The 19,078-nt window shown below is 31.0% G+C and overlaps 2 protein-coding genes and 1 long non-coding RNA gene across 3 annotated transcripts; all 3 read left to right on the top strand.

Moving 5' to 3' along the window:
• The first annotated feature begins 334 nt into the window (after nt 1-334).
• On the top strand, nt 335-8,818 carry LOC101205639 (putative E3 ubiquitin-protein ligase LIN-1). The gene is made up of 17 exons (XM_004134170.3): nt 335-1,635; nt 2,460-2,532; nt 2,763-3,023; nt 3,116-3,183; nt 3,280-4,419; nt 4,552-4,693; nt 5,174-5,416; nt 5,490-5,784; nt 5,952-6,073; nt 6,205-6,324; nt 6,560-6,691; nt 6,778-6,900; nt 7,089-7,199; nt 7,287-7,436; nt 7,504-7,629; nt 7,718-7,834; nt 8,455-8,818. Exons 1-17 carry the CDS (start codon nt 857-859, stop codon nt 8,470-8,472), a joined length of 4,020 nt encoding a protein of 1,339 aa, XP_004134218.1. The 5' UTR covers nt 335-856; the 3' UTR covers nt 8,473-8,818.
• Nucleotides 8,819-11,583: 2,765 nt separating this feature from the next.
• On the top strand, nt 11,584-12,768 carry LOC101205403 (phylloplanin). The gene is made up of 2 exons (XM_004134169.3): nt 11,584-11,838; nt 12,221-12,768. Exons 1-2 carry the CDS (start codon nt 11,643-11,645, stop codon nt 12,502-12,504), a joined length of 480 nt encoding a protein of 159 aa, XP_004134217.1. The 5' UTR covers nt 11,584-11,642; the 3' UTR covers nt 12,505-12,768.
• Nucleotides 12,769-14,418: 1,650 nt separating this feature from the next.
• Nucleotides 14,419-16,590, top strand: LOC116402833. The gene is made up of 2 exons (XR_004215486.1): nt 14,419-15,708; nt 16,125-16,590. It is a non-coding gene; the product is annotated as an uncharacterized LOC116402833 (long non-coding RNA).
• Nucleotides 16,591-19,078: the final 2,488 nt, after the last annotated feature.

Genomic DNA, 19,078 nt, shown 5'->3' with positions numbered 1-19,078 from the left:
ACGTCGGTTTTCTTTTTTAAATTTCAAAGGCTTTAAACCAATCCAAACCCGAATATATTTAGTTTTGGACAAATTTAGAGGAAAAAGAAAAAAGGAAACAATGATGCATATTGAATTCATAAAATATAGAAATACAAAAAATGAAGAAAGGAAAAGAAGAAGAGGAAGAAATAGAGATAATAAGACAATAGAAGGAGAGGATAGTGTGGCTGGTTTCATGTATTCTCCTTTTCATGACAGCAAACAATGGCATATCCAAACAAAAATATGGTACAGAGATTAGCTTTCAAAGCTCAGTCCATGTGTCTTTTTTCCCCAAAAAAACAACAATCTTTGCCATTTTCCAATCCCTCCTACTCTACCCTTTTAACCATTGTACTGTTTTTGGTTCAGGATTCTAAAATATTAACAGTCCCATGCTATAAGATTACACACAAAATCCAAAAATCTCAAGAACCCACTTGGATTCTCTTGGAAACTGAGCAGCTGGGTGTTTATTATAAACACCCACAGGACGAAAAGGTTCGTGTTCTTCACTTGTTGTTCTTAAAATGATTTGGAATTTGGAACAGTGTTTTAGTTTCACAATTGCATGATGCCAAATTTAAATGGTAATTTATTGATCGAGTGAATCCAAGAGAGAACCAGGAAATGTACCCATGATAGAAGCGAAGGTCAACAGTTTGTCTGTAGCAGGAAGGAAGTTCTTGAGGGCCCAATTCGGAATTTTTGGATTTTGGCTGGAATTGTCACGGGAAATTGTTCCCGACCTTCAATTCTCTGCAACAGAGATAAATTTTGGTTTTCATCTCTCTTGTTTATTGTTTCAGTGCATTCTGCTCTTCATGAGACCGCCATGTCCAAAAGCTGCATTCCCATTGCTTCTTCTTCTTCTTCTTCTACCACTCAATGTCCACTACCTGTTTGTGAAAATGAGCGAGTGGACCTGAACTCCATTAGGGGTCTTGTTGTTTCTATCAACCAGTATATTCATGAATTCTTGAGCAATGCTGAGGCTAGGACTGCTGTCAAATTGAGATGTACCTCCAAGCTAAGAAACCAGAGACCTGGGTTTTTGGAATTCTTGGAACAATCTATCATCTCAAATCTTTACTGGGGCATCGAGAACATTGAAGATGCAGTTCAAACAAGCTCCTCAGAAGCCAGGGCCACCAGGCTTCAGACTGCTGAACAAATGCTTCAAGTCCCAGCATTGGTTGACGAGCATGGAGAGACATCAGGAATGGAAAATTGTTATTTAGTTTGCTGCTCTTACTTCTATCTTTCAGTTGTCAAGAAGCTTCAAGGGGATGAGTGGCAGGTTGCTCTGCACTTCCTTCAATCCCTGCTGGTTTCCCCACGATTGGTTCTCACAGAATTTGCTCAAGAATTTTGCTACAGTCTTCTTCTTTCTTTTGCTACATGTTCGAGGCAAGACAATTTTAGAAGTATGGGGTTCAATTCTTCTGTAGAATTTGGCGAGGGTGATTATGGTGAATCAAGTATAAGGCAGGTAGCTAGAAAATACAAGGACTGGCTGATGTATTATCAGGTTATGTCTTACGGAGAGACTCACCAGTGGCAGCAACTGGGAAGCAGCAATATGACGTCTTCTGAAGATGGACCACATTCCTTGTAAGTCTGGGTAAATTTCTAAGGAATATAAGTCTATCCTGAATCGGCAATTATCCGGTCTCAAAATTATCAGTATGTTTACTGAATTTTGCACAGTGCCTGTGTTACAACGATACTCTTTTTGCAGCATCCTACCAGCTGACTCAATTCAAGCTACAGATTCATTTTATGAAATTCTTAGTGAAATTATGACATAAAGAATGCTCATGGTCAGATAGCCTAATTGGGTTTAAGATTTGAGCACTGGTATACCATGGGAATTTTCTTTTGATCAAGTAAACTACTTATATGTTCAGGATTGATTATAAGTTTATAACAATAAATAAAAGAACAGTTTCTGAATTTGAAACTTGTTTCTAGTTCAACAGTTGCAGTGGGGAGTGGTTGAACCATCGTCCTTTGGAACAACGATTGGTATTTTATCCACTGACCTGTGATCATATTGGCCTAAATTTGAAATTTATTAATCTCCTGAAGTAGAAAACGAACGAGACTAAATGATAGTAGTGAGAACAAAAACACACTCGGGGTTTATGTATAAAACATTTAGTGGGAGAATTGATATGCGAGAGAGAAAATTTTACCATGTGAAGGATACGTGAGAGGTCTAAGTTCATAGGAGTGACTGCAAGAAAATGTAATTTCACAGTTTTTCTTTTTGGAAAAAAAAAGTCTACCTGCTGCAAGATTTTCTCATTTAGGCTTTGTTTGAAGATTGCTTCATATTGTTGTCTATAATTGCGTGCATCGGTACTAGCAAAAGTTGCCTTATCAAGTGTACAAATTTCAAACCGGATCTAATATATGTTCCTGGTTCCAATTAGGCATGGCTCATTTTCAAGGATTGAAGCTTCAGAAGCAACTGATTGCGGGTTTCCCCGGCCAACTCTTTCCCATGTAAGTTTTGAAGACTTCTCTGGGAGACTTACTTGTCCATAGCTAGTTTCATTTTATTAGCTTCCTTCAGTTTTTATTTCACCCTTCATAATTCTAGTTCTAGGTCCGCCGTGCTAAGTATGATTTTAGAAATGCCTAAAATATCCTCAAGCGTTATTGGTTCTTAGAGTCAGATTGTTATTAACACTTCCTTTTTAATTTTGCTTTTTATGTTGTAAAACTGAATGCAGTATGACATTATACCGCCACTTGATCATATTGATGTGTTTCAAGATAAAAGGAAAGCATCACAAGATTTTCCACGATGTGAAGATACAGGAAATTCCCCAAAAGAATTAGGTTTTATCCCAGAACCTCAATTTAATAATTGGGGATTCTGTAGAGATTCTAGTACCAAATGCATCGGAGACGTGTTGAAGGATTCCCATCCTGGTTCACCAACTTCACTATTCTCATCAATGAACAATTCTGAAAGTGACAGTGATTTTGAGGTTCGTCCAACTCCCAACCCCACTAGCTTTCTTCTTTTCTTACGTTCAAACTCAAAAGATGTTAGCATGTTACTAATTTTTCTATTTATCAGGCAGGTATGAACGACATTAACCACCCTAAGAAAAGCGGACAAGAAGACATGCCAGAAAACTTTTATCAGTTCGGTCAAGAAGGCTTATGCTTATTATACTTGAATGTCATTTTATATGAAATCTCAATCATATTTCTGAATCTTTTTTTGTGCTAACCTCACAGGAAGCTGCAGTATGGTTGTTCCAAGTTTGACGGAGAGCCGAGTTTGATATCTTTGTCCAGTGCTTCTCTGAGTAGAGTCAAGGAACGATACAGCAAAGCAAACATGATGAAATCCATTTCAAACAAATTCAATGGTTACAAGTCACGTAGCATAGAACAAAAGAACTTACAACCTCAGGTCTTCCAAAATTTTCTTGAAGAAAGTGAACCAAAAAAAAAGTCAGTAAACCCATGCAAATTACAGACTTTTGATAGTTCTTTACCTTCATCTTTCGGTCAAGGTTCAGCCTGTCCGATTTTGAAGCAGAATAGTGCTAAAGGGCAATTATATCATGCAAATAGCAGAAGAGATTCAAAGAGTGAAATATTGGGACTTGTTGAGAAAGCAATTTCAAGATTATGCTTCTCAGAAGGATTGGGAAACTATGATGACGAGTGTGCTGTGGAAGTTTCAACGGTTTACAAAATGTTGAATAACAAAACGGGAGTGCAATACACCATGTTAAAGGATTTAATAATGGATCAATTGGTGACAGGCATTTCAACTTCTAAAGAAGAAAAGGTTATAAGGGCATCAGTCTCTCTGCTCACAACTATTATTTCTGAAAACAATTCGGTTATAGAAGATATCAAGAAGAAGGGTTTACAGTTATGTGATTTGGCAACTGCTCTAAAACAGAATGTTCATGAGGCTGCGATTCTTATATACCTCATCAGTCCGTCCCCAAGGGAAATCAAATCCTTAGAGCTTCTACCTGTATTGGTGGAGATCATATGCACCTCGAAATGTTATAATGCTTGGTCACCATCACTTATGTTAACTCCTCCTGCAGCATCAATGATGATCATTGAAGTAATGGTAACTGCATTTGACGAGGACACAAATAAGATGCATTTGGTTGAAATCAGCTCACCAAGTGTACTTTGTGGACTTCTTGAAGTTGCAAGAACAAACAATGTGGAAGGATTGATGTCTCTAGGCAGTATTCTTGTAAAATGCATGCAACTCGATGGAGAGTGCAGAGCCTATACATCAAAATTCATCTCAGTGGCTCCATTTCTCTCTCTCTTAGAAAGTGACAAGAAGGAAGCAGTACATATCGCACTTCAAGTATTCAATGAAATCCTTCATGTTCCAAGGTATGAAATGCACCAATTGTGTTCTTGTACATTCTATTACATCTGTTACTCATTAGTTATTCTCATTAGGTTGGATCAAGTTGTATACTGAAAGCCTGTTTTCTTAAATACAATTCCCACTTTCTTGTTTAGGTCTTCTGCCATTAGCTTGTTGCAACGGGTTAAGAATGAAGGGAAAAATGACGTTATTCACATACTAATGCTTTGTGTCAACCACTTGCAAACTGAATATCAACTTTTGGCTGCAAATTTATTGATCCAATTACTTGTGCTGGTAAGAGTTCAATTTGGAAGTGGTATTATACGTCTGAACACCATTTTCTAGGATTCCTAGTTCTTCTAAAATGATTTCTTTCCTGGTTTAGTTTTCTAAAACATAGGAAATGATGAATATATAATGAAAAACTTCGCAAAAACATTTTGGAATGAATATTTATCAGTACTGGGGAAGTATTGGGAATGTTATTGATAGATTTTCACATAATTGTAAGTAAATTATTTGGAAATTTGGTTAGAGTGGGTGGTTGAATTTAGGGGATTGGTAGCAATTTGGGGATTAATTATCTTTGGAAAAATTACTATTTGATATTGCAATCTAATTTAAATGCGTTATGGTATAATCGGATTGCAAGGCATGAATCCATGGAGAAATATTGTTGAAGCGACACCGTTTTGTAATATGTTGAAAAATTTCTCTTTGATTGGGTGGTTTGTCCAACTTAGTGGTCAGTTGACAGAACTTGATGTATGACAGGACAATTGCTCTACAACAAGCTTGTTAAAAGAAGAGGCTGTACAGGTCCTTCTCAGGTCAGTGACATGCGAGGAATCCTCTGCGATGCAGCTGTTGTCTGCATCTATTCTGTCAACTATTGGTGGAACGTTTGCTTGGACAGGAGAGCCATACACAGTTGCATGGTTGCTTAAAAAAGTTGGTTTGAGTTCTGATCATCAGAACATGATCAAATCGATCAATTGGTTAGACCAAAGCTTGCAGGTGAGCATCAAGAATAGTATAATGTTTGGCATTGCACTGTTTGACCTTACTACAACATTAAATAAACTTGTAGGATGCTGGCATGGACTCATGGTGCAGTTTGATGGCTAGAAACATCATCTGTATTGGGGAGCCTGTCTTTCATGCTTTAGAAAAGGGATTAAAGAGCGATATAAAGAAGGTTTCTAGGGACTGCTTAACGACAATTGCATGGCTTGGATGCGAAATTGCAAAGAGTCCAGATAGCATTAGGTGTTCTGCTTGTGAGATCTTACTCAGTGGAATCGAGCTGTTCTTGCATCCAGGAGTAGAACTTGAAGAAAGACTTCTGGCTTGTCTCTGCATCTTTAACTATACCTCTGGAAAAGGTATACAACATTCCCTAAGTTGTATGCTCGATTGCCTTAATCATAGAGGGTGTAGTCTTTGCAATGTTAGAGTACTTTTAAGAAACATGCTCAATGGAAAGTCATGCAATTTATTTGAAGTGACCTCGTGCGTGTCCCACTGATTTCTGATGAATAATTCTGTCTAGGGATGCAAAAGCTTACTCGTTTCTCCGAAGGAGTTCGTGAGTCACTAAGACGTCTTTCACATATAACTTGGATGGCAGAAGAGTTGCATCAAGTAGCAGACTATCTTATGCCCAATAATTCAGTAAGTAACATCATTGAAAAACTGTTTAATAAATTGTTGAAAATTATTTAAATATAATTTTGTATTTATAGATCATCCTCGACAAATTCTCATTCGTTGTCCTTCTAACATCCTTCAAATTGTAAGAACAGCGAATTTCATGCGTGCACACACAAGTTTTAGAGCTGGGTTTCAACAGTAGTGGAGCTGTATGTGCCCTCATCTTCTACAAAGGACTTCTTTTCGGTGGATACTCAGATGGTTCGATAAAGGTGAGGAACATAAACTGGGTTTCAGTAGACACGTTTGAGATGTCATTTCAGTAAAAGGTTTAGTCTAGGTTTCGGAAAAAGGTGCCAATGGCTAAGTTGAAAACTAAAAGTAATAACGGAAACTTCCGTCAGCTACAATCTGCTGTCTGCAGATGTTTGCAATGAGAAAAAAAAATACTTTTTTCTGCTACAAAAGTTGAAAACATGACCTGTACGCACATATGTATATATATAGGTGTGGAACATCAAGGGGCAATCGGCATCACTTCTATGGGACATTAAAAAACATAGAAAAGCAGTGACATGTTTTGCGCATTTTGAATCTGGGGAGAGTCTTCTAAGCGGATCTGCTGATAAAACTATTCGGGTATGTAACTGATGCTGCGATTATAACATTTACCTTCATGTGGATGGGCCGTTGAAGGTTGAATGAGTATGTTCCTTGTTTGACAGGTTTGGAAAATGATCCATGGAAGATTGGAGTGTATCGAAGTGATAGAATCTAAGGAACAAATCCAACATTTAGGAGCATATGGACAGATAATCTTTGCAGTTACACATGGCTATGGGTTGAAAGTGAGGATGATATTATCACTTAAATTGCAGTATAAATATTAAGGAAATGAATGAAAGTATTAGCTGCGCACCATTGCCTGCGTTTATCCAAAATATCAGCAAACATAAATAAAAGCTTAAAACAACGTCTGAAACTAAATATTGGAGAAACTTGTTTAATTTTAATTATATATGTTATTCTGCTTTAGGTGATTGATGCATCAAGAACAACAAAAGTTCTTTTCAAGAGTAAGAATTTGAAGTGTATTAAGGTGGTTCAAGCAAGGGTTTATGCAGGCTGCACCGATTCCAGCATACAAGTTGGTTATTTTCTTCCTCCCTTTTTTTTTCTTTTCGAAAACTTCACAAATCGTAAATGACCTCTAAAGAAAAACTGTTGTAACTAGGAGTTTTCTGTGACAAACAAATGGGAACAAGAGATCAAGCCACCTTCCAAAAGTTGGATTCTGATGCACCAGAAGGCTATCAACTCACTTGCTGTGTATAAGGACTGGCTTTTTAGTGCTAGCTCAATGGTTCAAGGCTCACTACTTCAGGTAGAACCATTACCATGGCCAGAATAATTATACCCTAAACTTCCACTAAATGTAGGAATAAATGCAGAACTGGAGAAGACACGAAAAGCCTGAAATGAACATAATAACTGGTAAAGGAGACGTTGTGCAAGCAATGAGTGTCGTTGAAGATTTTGTGTACATAATCTGTAAATCTTCAGCTAACAGCATTCAGGTAATCTTCAATGTGTATTCTCTTAAAGAATAAATGTGTATCCTCTATGATCATAATAGCTGTAATTGGTTCCTTCCTGAAAAAGCAGATATGGTTGAGAAAGGCACAGCACAAAGTGGGGAGAGCTTCAGCTGGTAGCAAGATAACATGTTTGCTTACAGCCAATGACATGGTACTCTGTGGCACCGAGACGGGCAAGATTAAGGTGATTATTGTCTCTTTGATTATTATTACCAATGTTACTTAAAATATGAAATTCAAGCTTCGAATTTACTTTCTTTCCAGTTAATTGCAAGTAGTTTCATAAACGCATCATTTTATATTTTATAGCATGTCGTTCCTTTTTTCTTTCCATTCACTCGGATCTCTTCTCCCTCGTTGATGTTATCCAAATTGATAGTGTGTCATTCTTTTTTTCCTTTCATTCACTCAGATCTCTTCTACCTCATTGATTTTGTCTGAATTGATGGCATTTCATTCTTTTTCCCATTTCATTCACTCGGATCTCTTGATTTCTATTTCTGCCTCATATCTTCCTCGCTTGCCTCTGTCTCCATTTTTCACCTCTCTTATCTCTCTATCCAAGAATTTTTCTTCTCTGCTATTAGACATTTTAGAGAAATGGTATTCGGGTGTTATTAGGATATGAAGAGTATGTAAGTAATTAGTTAGTAGAGATTGTTCTGGGATTTGGTTAAAAATAAGCGTTGGGGGAATGACGAATGTACACAATATTTTGGTGGGCGAACTAGAACTTGAGATCGAGAGGAGGGTTCAAGTTCCTGGAATTTACTCAATTTATCTTACCAATGACTGCAATGGCAGGGCTGGATCCCCCTCTAGCAAGAAGATGCAAGTAATCTTGTGGACGTCTCTTCTGTAGCAACAAGGCAGTGATACGTTTTGTTGATCTGATACAAACACAGCATCAAAAGATGGAGTATATTACATGTTTAAAGAAGGAAGGAACTGTTAGAATCTTGTTTGAAGCTTTTGGCATGAACTTGAACTTCAAAACATGAAAACAAGTTCAATTCAATCTTCTTCATCCATCTAGTTTGTAAAATAGACTAAATGTTTGTATCAAATCTTTTTGATATATAGTTTCTTCCTGTTTTACATCGAGTCAATACTCTGAAGTTGTATATTGTCGTATTATTAATAAAGTTTTTTTTTTATTATATATATATATATTTGAAATTTCACTTGTTCTGATTTGTAAATTCCTCTTTCTTTTATTTCATTTCATTTCATTTTTTTTTTCTTTTTGATACAATATATTGTTCGAAACAATAATTTTTTTGTATATTATTTAATTAAAAATAAATTACTGATGCTAAACTCAATTAATTATAAAAAGAATAATGTATTAGTTATAATCAAGGGAAATTGTCAAAAAAATAGTAAAATTAGCCAAATATTTACCATTCATAGTTTTGTTTTCGTTGTTTGTGTGAAGGATAAATAGTGCACAACTATATGAGATTTTCAGAATCAATTTCATATGCCTAGACATCTTGTTTCTAGACATTCATTATTGGGATACATCTATAAAGCATTATACCAAATAGCCCCTAAGTGATTTTCTACTAGTGGGATGAGATATTATTTTGTAGTTTTCTTCACTTTGTTCATTGGTTTGGTTGTTTACCTTTTGTTTTTTGTTTTTTTAAATATCTCTTCTATTTATTATAATTCTTGAAATTATGTATTTTTTATAATGTGAGGTATTACTTCAATTGTCTTATCAAATAGCTAATGTCCAAAGAATATAATGCACACTAAATTTGGTTCTATAAAACAAACATGTGGTGGGACGATGATCCTCAAATTTGAACTACATAGTTAGTTTTAATAGTTAATTTTGAACTACATACTTTTTTATGCTATGTAATTGAAATGAAAACACAATAACTATATCTCCTTAAATTAAGGTTAAATTATAAGAAAATGTCCCTAAAAAATATCTCTAAACTTTTAAAAGTATAAAAAATGTCCTTTATCCTTTCAAAAAAAGTTTTAAAATAATATCATATTGGTTATGGATGGAAACAATTGAAGTTTTGAACTATCAAGAAAGTTTCATAAATACCCTTAAACTTATAAAAGTTTTTTAAAAAATATTTCCACTAATCAACAAATATCCTTGAGCTATTAAAAGAATTAAAGACATTTTTGAAAAATTTAAAAGTTTTTTAGTATTTTTGACATAAACATCATCGATAACTTAATTTAACGTGTGACATATAGTATATATATTTCTTCTAAGATGAATCTTAGTTTTTTAAATAATTTTGATGTAGGACATCCGTCATACTCACAGCATAAAAAAAGAGTTGAAAAATGATATAGGAGCATGTGGAGAATTTAGAGAAAGGGAATGGAGAACCTAATTAAATAGGCTTTTCATACCAAAATCAGAATTGGGATTTGTATTTTGCACATTCCATTGGTATATAGACCTCTTAAAGGGTCAAATTTGCCCTTACGAAGTGGCCACCCCATTATAAAACAAACAAACAATATCTCAATTTCTAGATTTTGGGACACCAAACTGCCTGCGTATGAACCCTTCACATCACAAACACAAATTATATATACACACACGTTTCTTTAACCATTTTAATATTTGATTGAAAAATAATTATTACCTTAATTAAGTCCATGGGTACTGTAAGATTTTTTATAGGCATTATAATCAATTCAAGGAAGCCTTTTAAAATTCTCTAACCCACACTTTCTATCAATTTATGCAATATAAATATATGATATCCCCTTGCTTCTTTGTCCACACTTTCTATCAATTCATTCTATATTAATGTATGATATCCGTGTATACCCTTCCTTCCTTGAAGCAACAAATCATTCTTAAGTGGAGAATAAATGCAATGATTTGACACAAGAAAGATGAGAATATAAGATAAATAGTGAATCTAAAAAATTACATCATCAATTAGGAGGAGAGAAAAATACCAAAAGATAAGATTTATTTGTTCCGTGTTGAAGATCTATACAAATATCTTCTTTCATCTTTATAAATATTCACTTATTTTCTACTGTTTGAAACTATTTTTTCCTTTTTGTTATTTTTTTAGTTATATAGATGAGTAATTTTTTATTATATTTTTCTTTTATTTTTCTAGCTAAAATGACATAAGACTCTATTTTTCATATGTTTTTTTTTAATCTTAAATTAATATATCTCTTTGAAGAATGTGTTTTTAAATTTAAAAAATTAGTATTATTTTAGTTGATAAAAATTTAATATTTAGATATAAGCAAAAAAAAAAAAAAAAAAAACCAAAAGAATTGAAACTGAAATTCAAATTTTTAGTTTAAAAATATTATATGACCTTTATATTTTGTATTTACTATAAACAACTTATGAATATTTGTTACAAAAATTCAAATTCTAAAATAATAAAAGATAATAAATGAACTATTTAATCTCATAAAAACCTAAAATTTTATATATACGGAGACTTTCTACATCAATTCTTTAATAGTCATTGCTATCATGTTTCTATATATTTAACTATCTTTTTCTTTATAACTTCTACTTCTTTCAATAATCTTCAATAATATAATTTAAAAATATTTAATAACTTTGAGATATAATATTAATTTTTTTAAAAGGATAAATTAATATTCATAACTAAAACCTTAAATTAAAGAGAACAACTAAAAAAAAGTAAAAGTGTGTACCTACTATTTTATGGAAATTAATTTTGAAACATGGCATTAATTATAATTAAGAACGAAATATTTAGAAAAGATGTAATTTTAAATTAGGTAAGAGATTTATAAAAATATAAAAAATATTCAAAAGAAGAAATCACAAATACAAGTATAAAACTATATATATATATATTTATTTATTTATTGTGAGAGAAAATAAAAGTAAGAACAATGAATGTGTTGCAACTTGGGGTTAGTTCTTGGCTATATATTGGCATTATAGGAGTGTGAGTTTACAAAAGCAGAGTAGAAGAGGAAAGAAAAAGAAAAGAAGAATGAGTTTGAAATCAAATTTGTTAGTACTGGTGATGGTTATTGGAGGTTTGGGATCAGCTCCATTAATGGCAGAAGCTCAGATTGGGAATGTTAGGGGTCTCCCTCCGCTTATGAAAGTCGAAGGAACTGTTTATTGCACTGCCGATGGCAACATTGGCAACATTGACCTCGCTTACCCCATCCCTTTTTTCACGGGTATGACATTTTTTTTAATCATTTTCTTCTCTCATAACTCTTCCGTTTTTTTCTTTCGTTTTTTTGTTGGTTGGATAAACAAATTATTATAACGATTTTAAATCTGACTTTAAAAAAGCTAAAAAATTGTATTTAAAATTGCAACAAGTATTTATTATAATTTTTTATTTTCATGTTAATTATATTCCTGAAATAATTTTGTATGTTATAAATTAAATTAAGATTGCTTCTTCCTAGATTTTAAGTTAAATATAGATGATCCAACAGATTAATAAGAATATGTAACAACAAATTTTAAAATAATTATATTAATGATTGTTTTAGGAAGATTCTATTTTATATATATATAAAATAGATTAAAATATGATTTTTTTTTTTGCAGACGCTAGAGTTGAGATATTGGGGTTCTTATTTGGACGTGCCTTACCACCTTCAGTAACAGATGACTCCGGATCCTTTTCAATGTATTTTCGATCGACCTCTTTATCCTCAGTGTTAACCGATAGTACCATCATGGTGAGCACTCCATTGTCCAATTGTAATTCGACGCTTCCATCCACTGGATTTCTATCGTCCACACTAGAATACAATGGAACAGTTGTGGAGGATGGCAACACCATCATGACACTAGTTCCCAAACGATTCAGGTTCAGTCCATCTCCTTAAAATGCAAGTTGTGGGTTAAATATATTAACCAAAAGGGGGAAAAAAATAACAAGAGAGTATAGTACTTATTTGAGTTTTTAGCACTTGTAATGCATGAGTTCTCTCTCAACCTTGAGTGAGTACTTATGTTGTTTGTTGTCGTGTTTATGCATGTTTGTTTTCGTTCATTCCAAAATAAAAGGTCGTGTGTTTGTTGTTCACATAAAGTTAATATAAAACTATTATAATTTAAAAGATACATATACATATGTATACTTTGTTTGAGTGTGAATCTGTGTACATACTTAAATTTACTAACTAATAATTTCAACAATGCTAAATGGAACACCTCTTATTAATGAAAGTAGATTTGTTTGATTTTCTATCCTTATATATAATTACGGTCCAATAGCAATACTAAACCAATTCTATAACTACTCATTTTCTAGAATTTGAAAGCTACCAAATTTGTAATTAGAAGCAACTACCATTCCATATAGGTTTTCATTATTAAAATCGTTAAGGGTTAAGGGTGTGTGAGACAAAATTGACAAATTAATTAACACATTTAAACATGTTTAGAAAGAAAAGAGAAAAAAAAATAAAAGAAAAGGACATATGAACTATTAACAAATAGATATTTTATGTCTCAAATAACATGTAATGAATCCAATTCGATAACACGTCTACTTTTAACTTATAACAAGAAAAAATTAGTACAACTTTATTAAGTATATTGTTTAGTTAATTATAATTATAAACTACTCAAACTTTTAATATTTATCCTTAAAATTATAATTGGTTCTTAATTAATTAATTTTGATCAATAATTTAATGATACTTATTGCTTTGATTAGTTATATAATATTTTCATAAATTAAATATAAATATAAGTTTTGTTTAAGAAAATATAACACATTCTCATTCTCATAAACAAACAAACGTAGTTATATTTAATTCTTACCCATTTCATTTTTAGACTTCTATAAAATTAAAAGATCGTATAGACTTAGACGTGGTAGAAAAGTATAAGATTATTTGAACTAGGTGCAAAATTATTTTTTCAGACGTGTGTGACTAATTAATTACAAGGGTATTTATCTTCTTCTTATTTATAATTTATTCATCTCTTCTTGATATTATTAATTCTTTTTACATATTATTACTCATTCTCCATTTTACAATATTATGGTTATTTATGAAAATATTTATCAATTTTTTATTTATTCTTCTAGAATTTCTTCCTTCATTTTCATTTCTTATCCTCTTGGTACAAGATATCTAATTGATATTAGTACATGATCTAAATTAATGATCATGTATTAATATTTAAACGATCAGTTGTCTATCCTAGATAGACATAGATAGACCACTATCAATAATAGATCGTTTAGACTAGATACAAGGGTACAAGATCGTATAGTCTTGCTACGAGATCATTTAGACTAGGTAGAAATGTACAATATCGTTTGGACTGGATACAAAATCATTCTTTCACACGTGTGTGACTAATTAATTGTAATGATATTTTTGTTATTTCATGTTTTGGGTTTTTTTCTTTTTCAAAATTGTTCTATACAGTGTAAATATTTTGATGTTTTTTCTATTTTTTTAAAAAAACTCTATTTATTTTCTATAATGGGTAAATAGTACACAATTATATAAGATTTTCATAATTAATTTGATACATTAAATATAAATGTAATTTTTGTTCAAAGAATTCTAACACATTATCATGCACAGATTATCTTTGATTCGTAGACATGTTGCTTCTAGACATTCATTATTTCCATACATCTATAAAGCATTACACCAAATAGCCCCTAAGTGATTTTCTACTAGTGGGATGAGATATTATTTTGTAGTTTTCTTCACTTCGTTGATTGGTTTGGTTGTTTACCTTTTGTTTTTTGTTTTTTAAAACATCTCTTCTGTTTATTATAATTCTTGAAATTGTGTATTGTTTATAATGTGAGGTATTACTTTAATTGTCCTATCAAATACCTAATGTTTAAAGAATACAATGCACACTAAATTTGGTTCTATAAAACAAACATTTGGTCCAACGATGATCCTCAAATTTGAACTATTAGTTAATTTTGTATTACCTAGTTTTTTATGCTACCAATAGTTATTGAAATGCAAACACGATAATTATAACTCCTTAAATTAAGGTCAAATTATAAGAAAATGCTCCTCATTTGATGTTTGTGTTAAAAATACCTCTAAATTTTCAAAAGTTTAAAAGATGTCTCTAACCTTTCAAAAAGAGTTCAAAAATACCATTATCGTTAGTTGTGGATGAAAACCGTTAGAAAATATTTTTATTAATTCACAAATGCTCATTAATTATTACAAAAACTTTTGGAGAGTTTAAAGATATTTTTGAAAGATTTGAAAGTCTTTTAGTCTTTTTGACACAAACATTGTCCATAACCTAATGTGTAACATATAGTATATATGTTTATTGTAAGATGAATCTTAGCTTTTTGAATAATTTTGACGTAGGACATCCGTTGTAATCACATCATCGAAAAAGAGTTGAAAAATGATATAGGAGCATGTGGAGAATTTAGAGAAAGGGAATGGAGGACGTAATTAAATAGGCTTTTCATACCAAAATCAGAATTGGGATTTGTACTTTGCATATTCCATTGGTATATAGAACCCTTAAAGGGTCAAATTTACTCTTAGGAAGTGGCCACCCATTATAAAACAAACCAACAATATCTCAATTTCTAGATTTTTGGACACCGAGCTGGATGCGTAAACCCTCTAACAATTTCGATCACAAACACAAATAATATATATATATATATATGTCTGAATATATTTTAAGTAGGGAGAGCGGATAAAAGTCCATTAATAAATATGCAAAATTACATATACGAGTATAAAACTATATATAAATATATTGTGAGAGAAAATTAAAGTTAGAAAAATGTATTGCAACTTGGTCTCAGGTCTTGCCTATATATTGGCATCATGAGAGTGTGAATTTGAAAAAGTAGATTAGAAGAGGAAATAATAAGAAGAATGGGTTTGAAATAAAAAAAATGTTAGTTATGGTGATGGTTATTGTTATTGGCTCCATTAATGGCGGAAGCTCTGTTTAAAGGATGGGTGGGAGTGTCGCTGGAATTTGGCGAGCCGAAGGAACTGTCTTTTGCACTCCCGATGGCAACATTGGCACCATTGCGGCCACATCCACCCCCGTTTCCCCGAGTATCCCATTTTTCTATCACTTTCTTCTTCCCTAGCTCTTCCGTTTTTTCGTTCCATAACTCTTCCGTTTTCTTCTCTTTTCTTTTTTTTTTTTTACAATTTTTTTTTATAAAATGATTTAAAAGTTTACTTAAAACAACTCAGAAAGTTATATTTAAAATTGCAAGAAAATATTGATTATAATATTTTTTTAAAAAAGTCAAATATTTATTAAATATGTCGCTTAATTTTTTTTTATTTTAAATGTTAATTATATTCATGAACTAATTTTGTGTGTTGTAAATTAAAATTAATTTTATTCAAATGTTGGTTCTTAAGTTAAATGTAACAACAAATTTTAAAAAGGATTGTTTTAGGAAGATTCCATTATATAACCAAAAACAAAATTAGAAATTAAAATATATATTTTTTTGTAGACATTGTAGTGCACATGCAATCGAGAAATGGAAGCATCGTTTCAACTACGACAACAAACAACATGGGATTCTTGGCATCATTCTTAGACGAAGGCGAGATCGTAGTAACGTCTCCAATGTCCTACTGTAATGCGATGTTACCATCTACTGGATATCTAACGTCAAGAATGCAATACATTGGAACAATTCTAAAGGATGACAACATCGAGATGATGAAAGTAACCCCAAACAATTCACATTCATTCTATCTCCTTAAAATGCAAGTTGTGGGGGTAAATATATTCACCAAAGGGAAAAAGGAATAACAAGAGAGCACTATAGTACGTATTTGAGATTTTAGTCCTTGTAATGTATGAGTACTCTCTCTCAAAATTGATCAAGTATTTGTATTGTTTATTGTCGTGTTTATACATGTTTGTTGTTGTTCATTCCAAGAATAAAAGGTTATGTGCTTGTTGTTCTTATAGTTAATTATTTCATGGACGTGAAGTTAATGTAAAACTATTATAATTTAAAAGCTAAGATACATACATACACACATATATACAGTGAATTTGTGTACATACTTATATTTACTGACTACTAATTTCAATAATAATTTGTGTACATACTTCTACTCACTTAAGTTAATTATTAAAATTGTTAAGGGTGTGTGGGACAAAATTAATCAAAATAGTTGGGTTATATGTGTCAAATAACATGTATGAACATAATTTGATAACATACCTACTTTTTAACTTGTAACTTTAAAAATAATTAATATGATTTTATTAAATATATTGATTAGTTAATTATAATTATAAACTACTCAAATTTTTAATATTTATCATTAAAATTATGTGGTTGGTTCTTAATTAATTAATTTTTATCAATAATTTAACGATATTTATTGCTTGATTAGTTATATAAGATTTTCATAAATTAAATATAAATATAAGTTTTGTTTAAGAAAATATAACATAGTTATATTTAATTCATAGCCATCTCATTTTCTAAAGAACTTCAAACTAAATGATCTTCCCTAAGTTGTTCTTTACGCTAGTGGATGTAGTTTTCTTCATTTTGTTGATTGGTTTGGTTGTTTGCATTTGTTTTTTTTTTCTTAAAAAAAGGACTCTTGTATTTATTATAATTATAAGTAAATTTAATTTGAATCTTTATTCATTTATCTAGAAAAGTTAAATCTTCAAATTATCATAAAGTAAAGAAAAGAAACTAGTTAAAGATTAAATTGCGAAAAGTATTCCTAAGTAATAAATAAATAAACAAATAAAAAGTCCCTCTCGTGAGATATTACTTTAATTGAGCTATCAAGGAGCTAATATTCAAAGAATATAATGCACAATAAATTATACCTCTAATTAAATTTCAAAAGTTTAAAATTTTCATGAGTTAAAAAATACTAACAAAGAATATCTCTAAAAAAAGTTTCATAAATATTCTTAAACTTATATAAAAAAAATTAAAAATATTACCATTAATCTAAATTTTCACTAAACTTTTTAGCACTCAAAATTAAAACTATAATTTTAAATTTCCATCCATACGTAGATATTTCAATAGGTATTTTCACATTTCCATTTAATCAATATCGATAAAAGAAATTAATCGATATTTCCATTACATGGTAGAAAAATTCATGAATCATATAAAAATAAACATTAAAATGACACTACTATAAATAATAGACATGTTTACTCGTTTAAAAATAATAAAATATTAATTTACTAATTTAAAATTATTTTTTGAATTTATTAATTGTTTTATAATTTTTCATAAATATCTAACTAATAGTTCAATATATCAATGAAGCTCAATGTTTTAAACCTTGATTAAAACATAAAATTTTACAAAATTTCACAGGTTTCAAAAAATACTTTTATAAAACCGTAACTAGTTAAATAAAAAGAAATCTCACACTAATAGATTTATCATACTATCACTGTGTGTTAATAGTCAAATATATTTTTTTATTTGACAATTAATTATACGTTAACTACAATAATAACTATTGAGATTAGTTATGTTCATGATATATCATTGTGTGTTAATAGTCAAATAAATTTAAAACTATGGTTTTAACTTAAAATTTTGATTTTGATTTTAGTTGGTGAGAAAATCGGTAGAAATTTTGGATCATGAGAGTATTTCTTAACTTTTTCTTAAGCTCAAGGATAATTTTGAAGCTTTTGAATAGTTCATGGGTATTTTTTTAAAAAAAACTTTAACAGTTTCCATTGAAAACTATTGAATCATTTTCAAAAGTCTAGCATTTTTGAAACTTTTGGAAGTTTATGATACATATTTTTTACACAAACAATTGTCCCATAACATGTGGCATATAGTATATATATACTCTTTCTATACCAACTCTTAGCTTTTTGAATAGTATTGACGTAGAACTTTCGTTACAACCACGTAACCGAAAAAAGAAAGTTGAAAAATGATATAGCAGCCGACGGAGAATTTAGAAAAAGCCAATGGACCCTAACCTAATTAAATAGCCTTTTTCATAGCAAAATCAGAATTGGTATTTCTATTTTGCATATTCCAATTGGTATAACCCTTAAAAGGGTCAAATTTGCTCTTAGGATGTGGCCACCCCATAATAAAACAAACAAAGATTTTGGGTCACCAAGGGCATGCGTAAACCCTCTAACAATATCACAAACACAAATTAGATATATATATATATACTTAAACTAAGAAGTAAGAGAGAGTAACGTGGCAAAATAGAGTCCTTCAAATAAATATGCAAACTTAACAATAATAATCACGTTTGAAATTGGTGGCAAGTTATTTAACACTGTGACTTATGAAGGTGGTAAGTCAAACATCGAGTTAGTTAAAATCTCTACGTAAATTCAACCTAAGTCGCCATCTAAAATTTTGAATAAATTAATTAAAATTAAGCTTTGAACTATTGCTATGTATATTTTAATTTTGAAGATGTG

The sequence above is a fragment of the Cucumis sativus genome, chromosome 3 (genome assembly GCF_000004075.3).
Source record: "Cucumis sativus cultivar 9930 chromosome 3, Cucumber_9930_V3, whole genome shotgun sequence".
Lineage (NCBI taxonomy): Eukaryota > Viridiplantae > Streptophyta > Magnoliopsida > Cucurbitales > Cucurbitaceae > Cucumis > Cucumis sativus.
The sequence above is the reverse complement of the archived record's forward strand: the minus strand, read 5'-3'. Positions and strand labels throughout refer to the sequence as shown.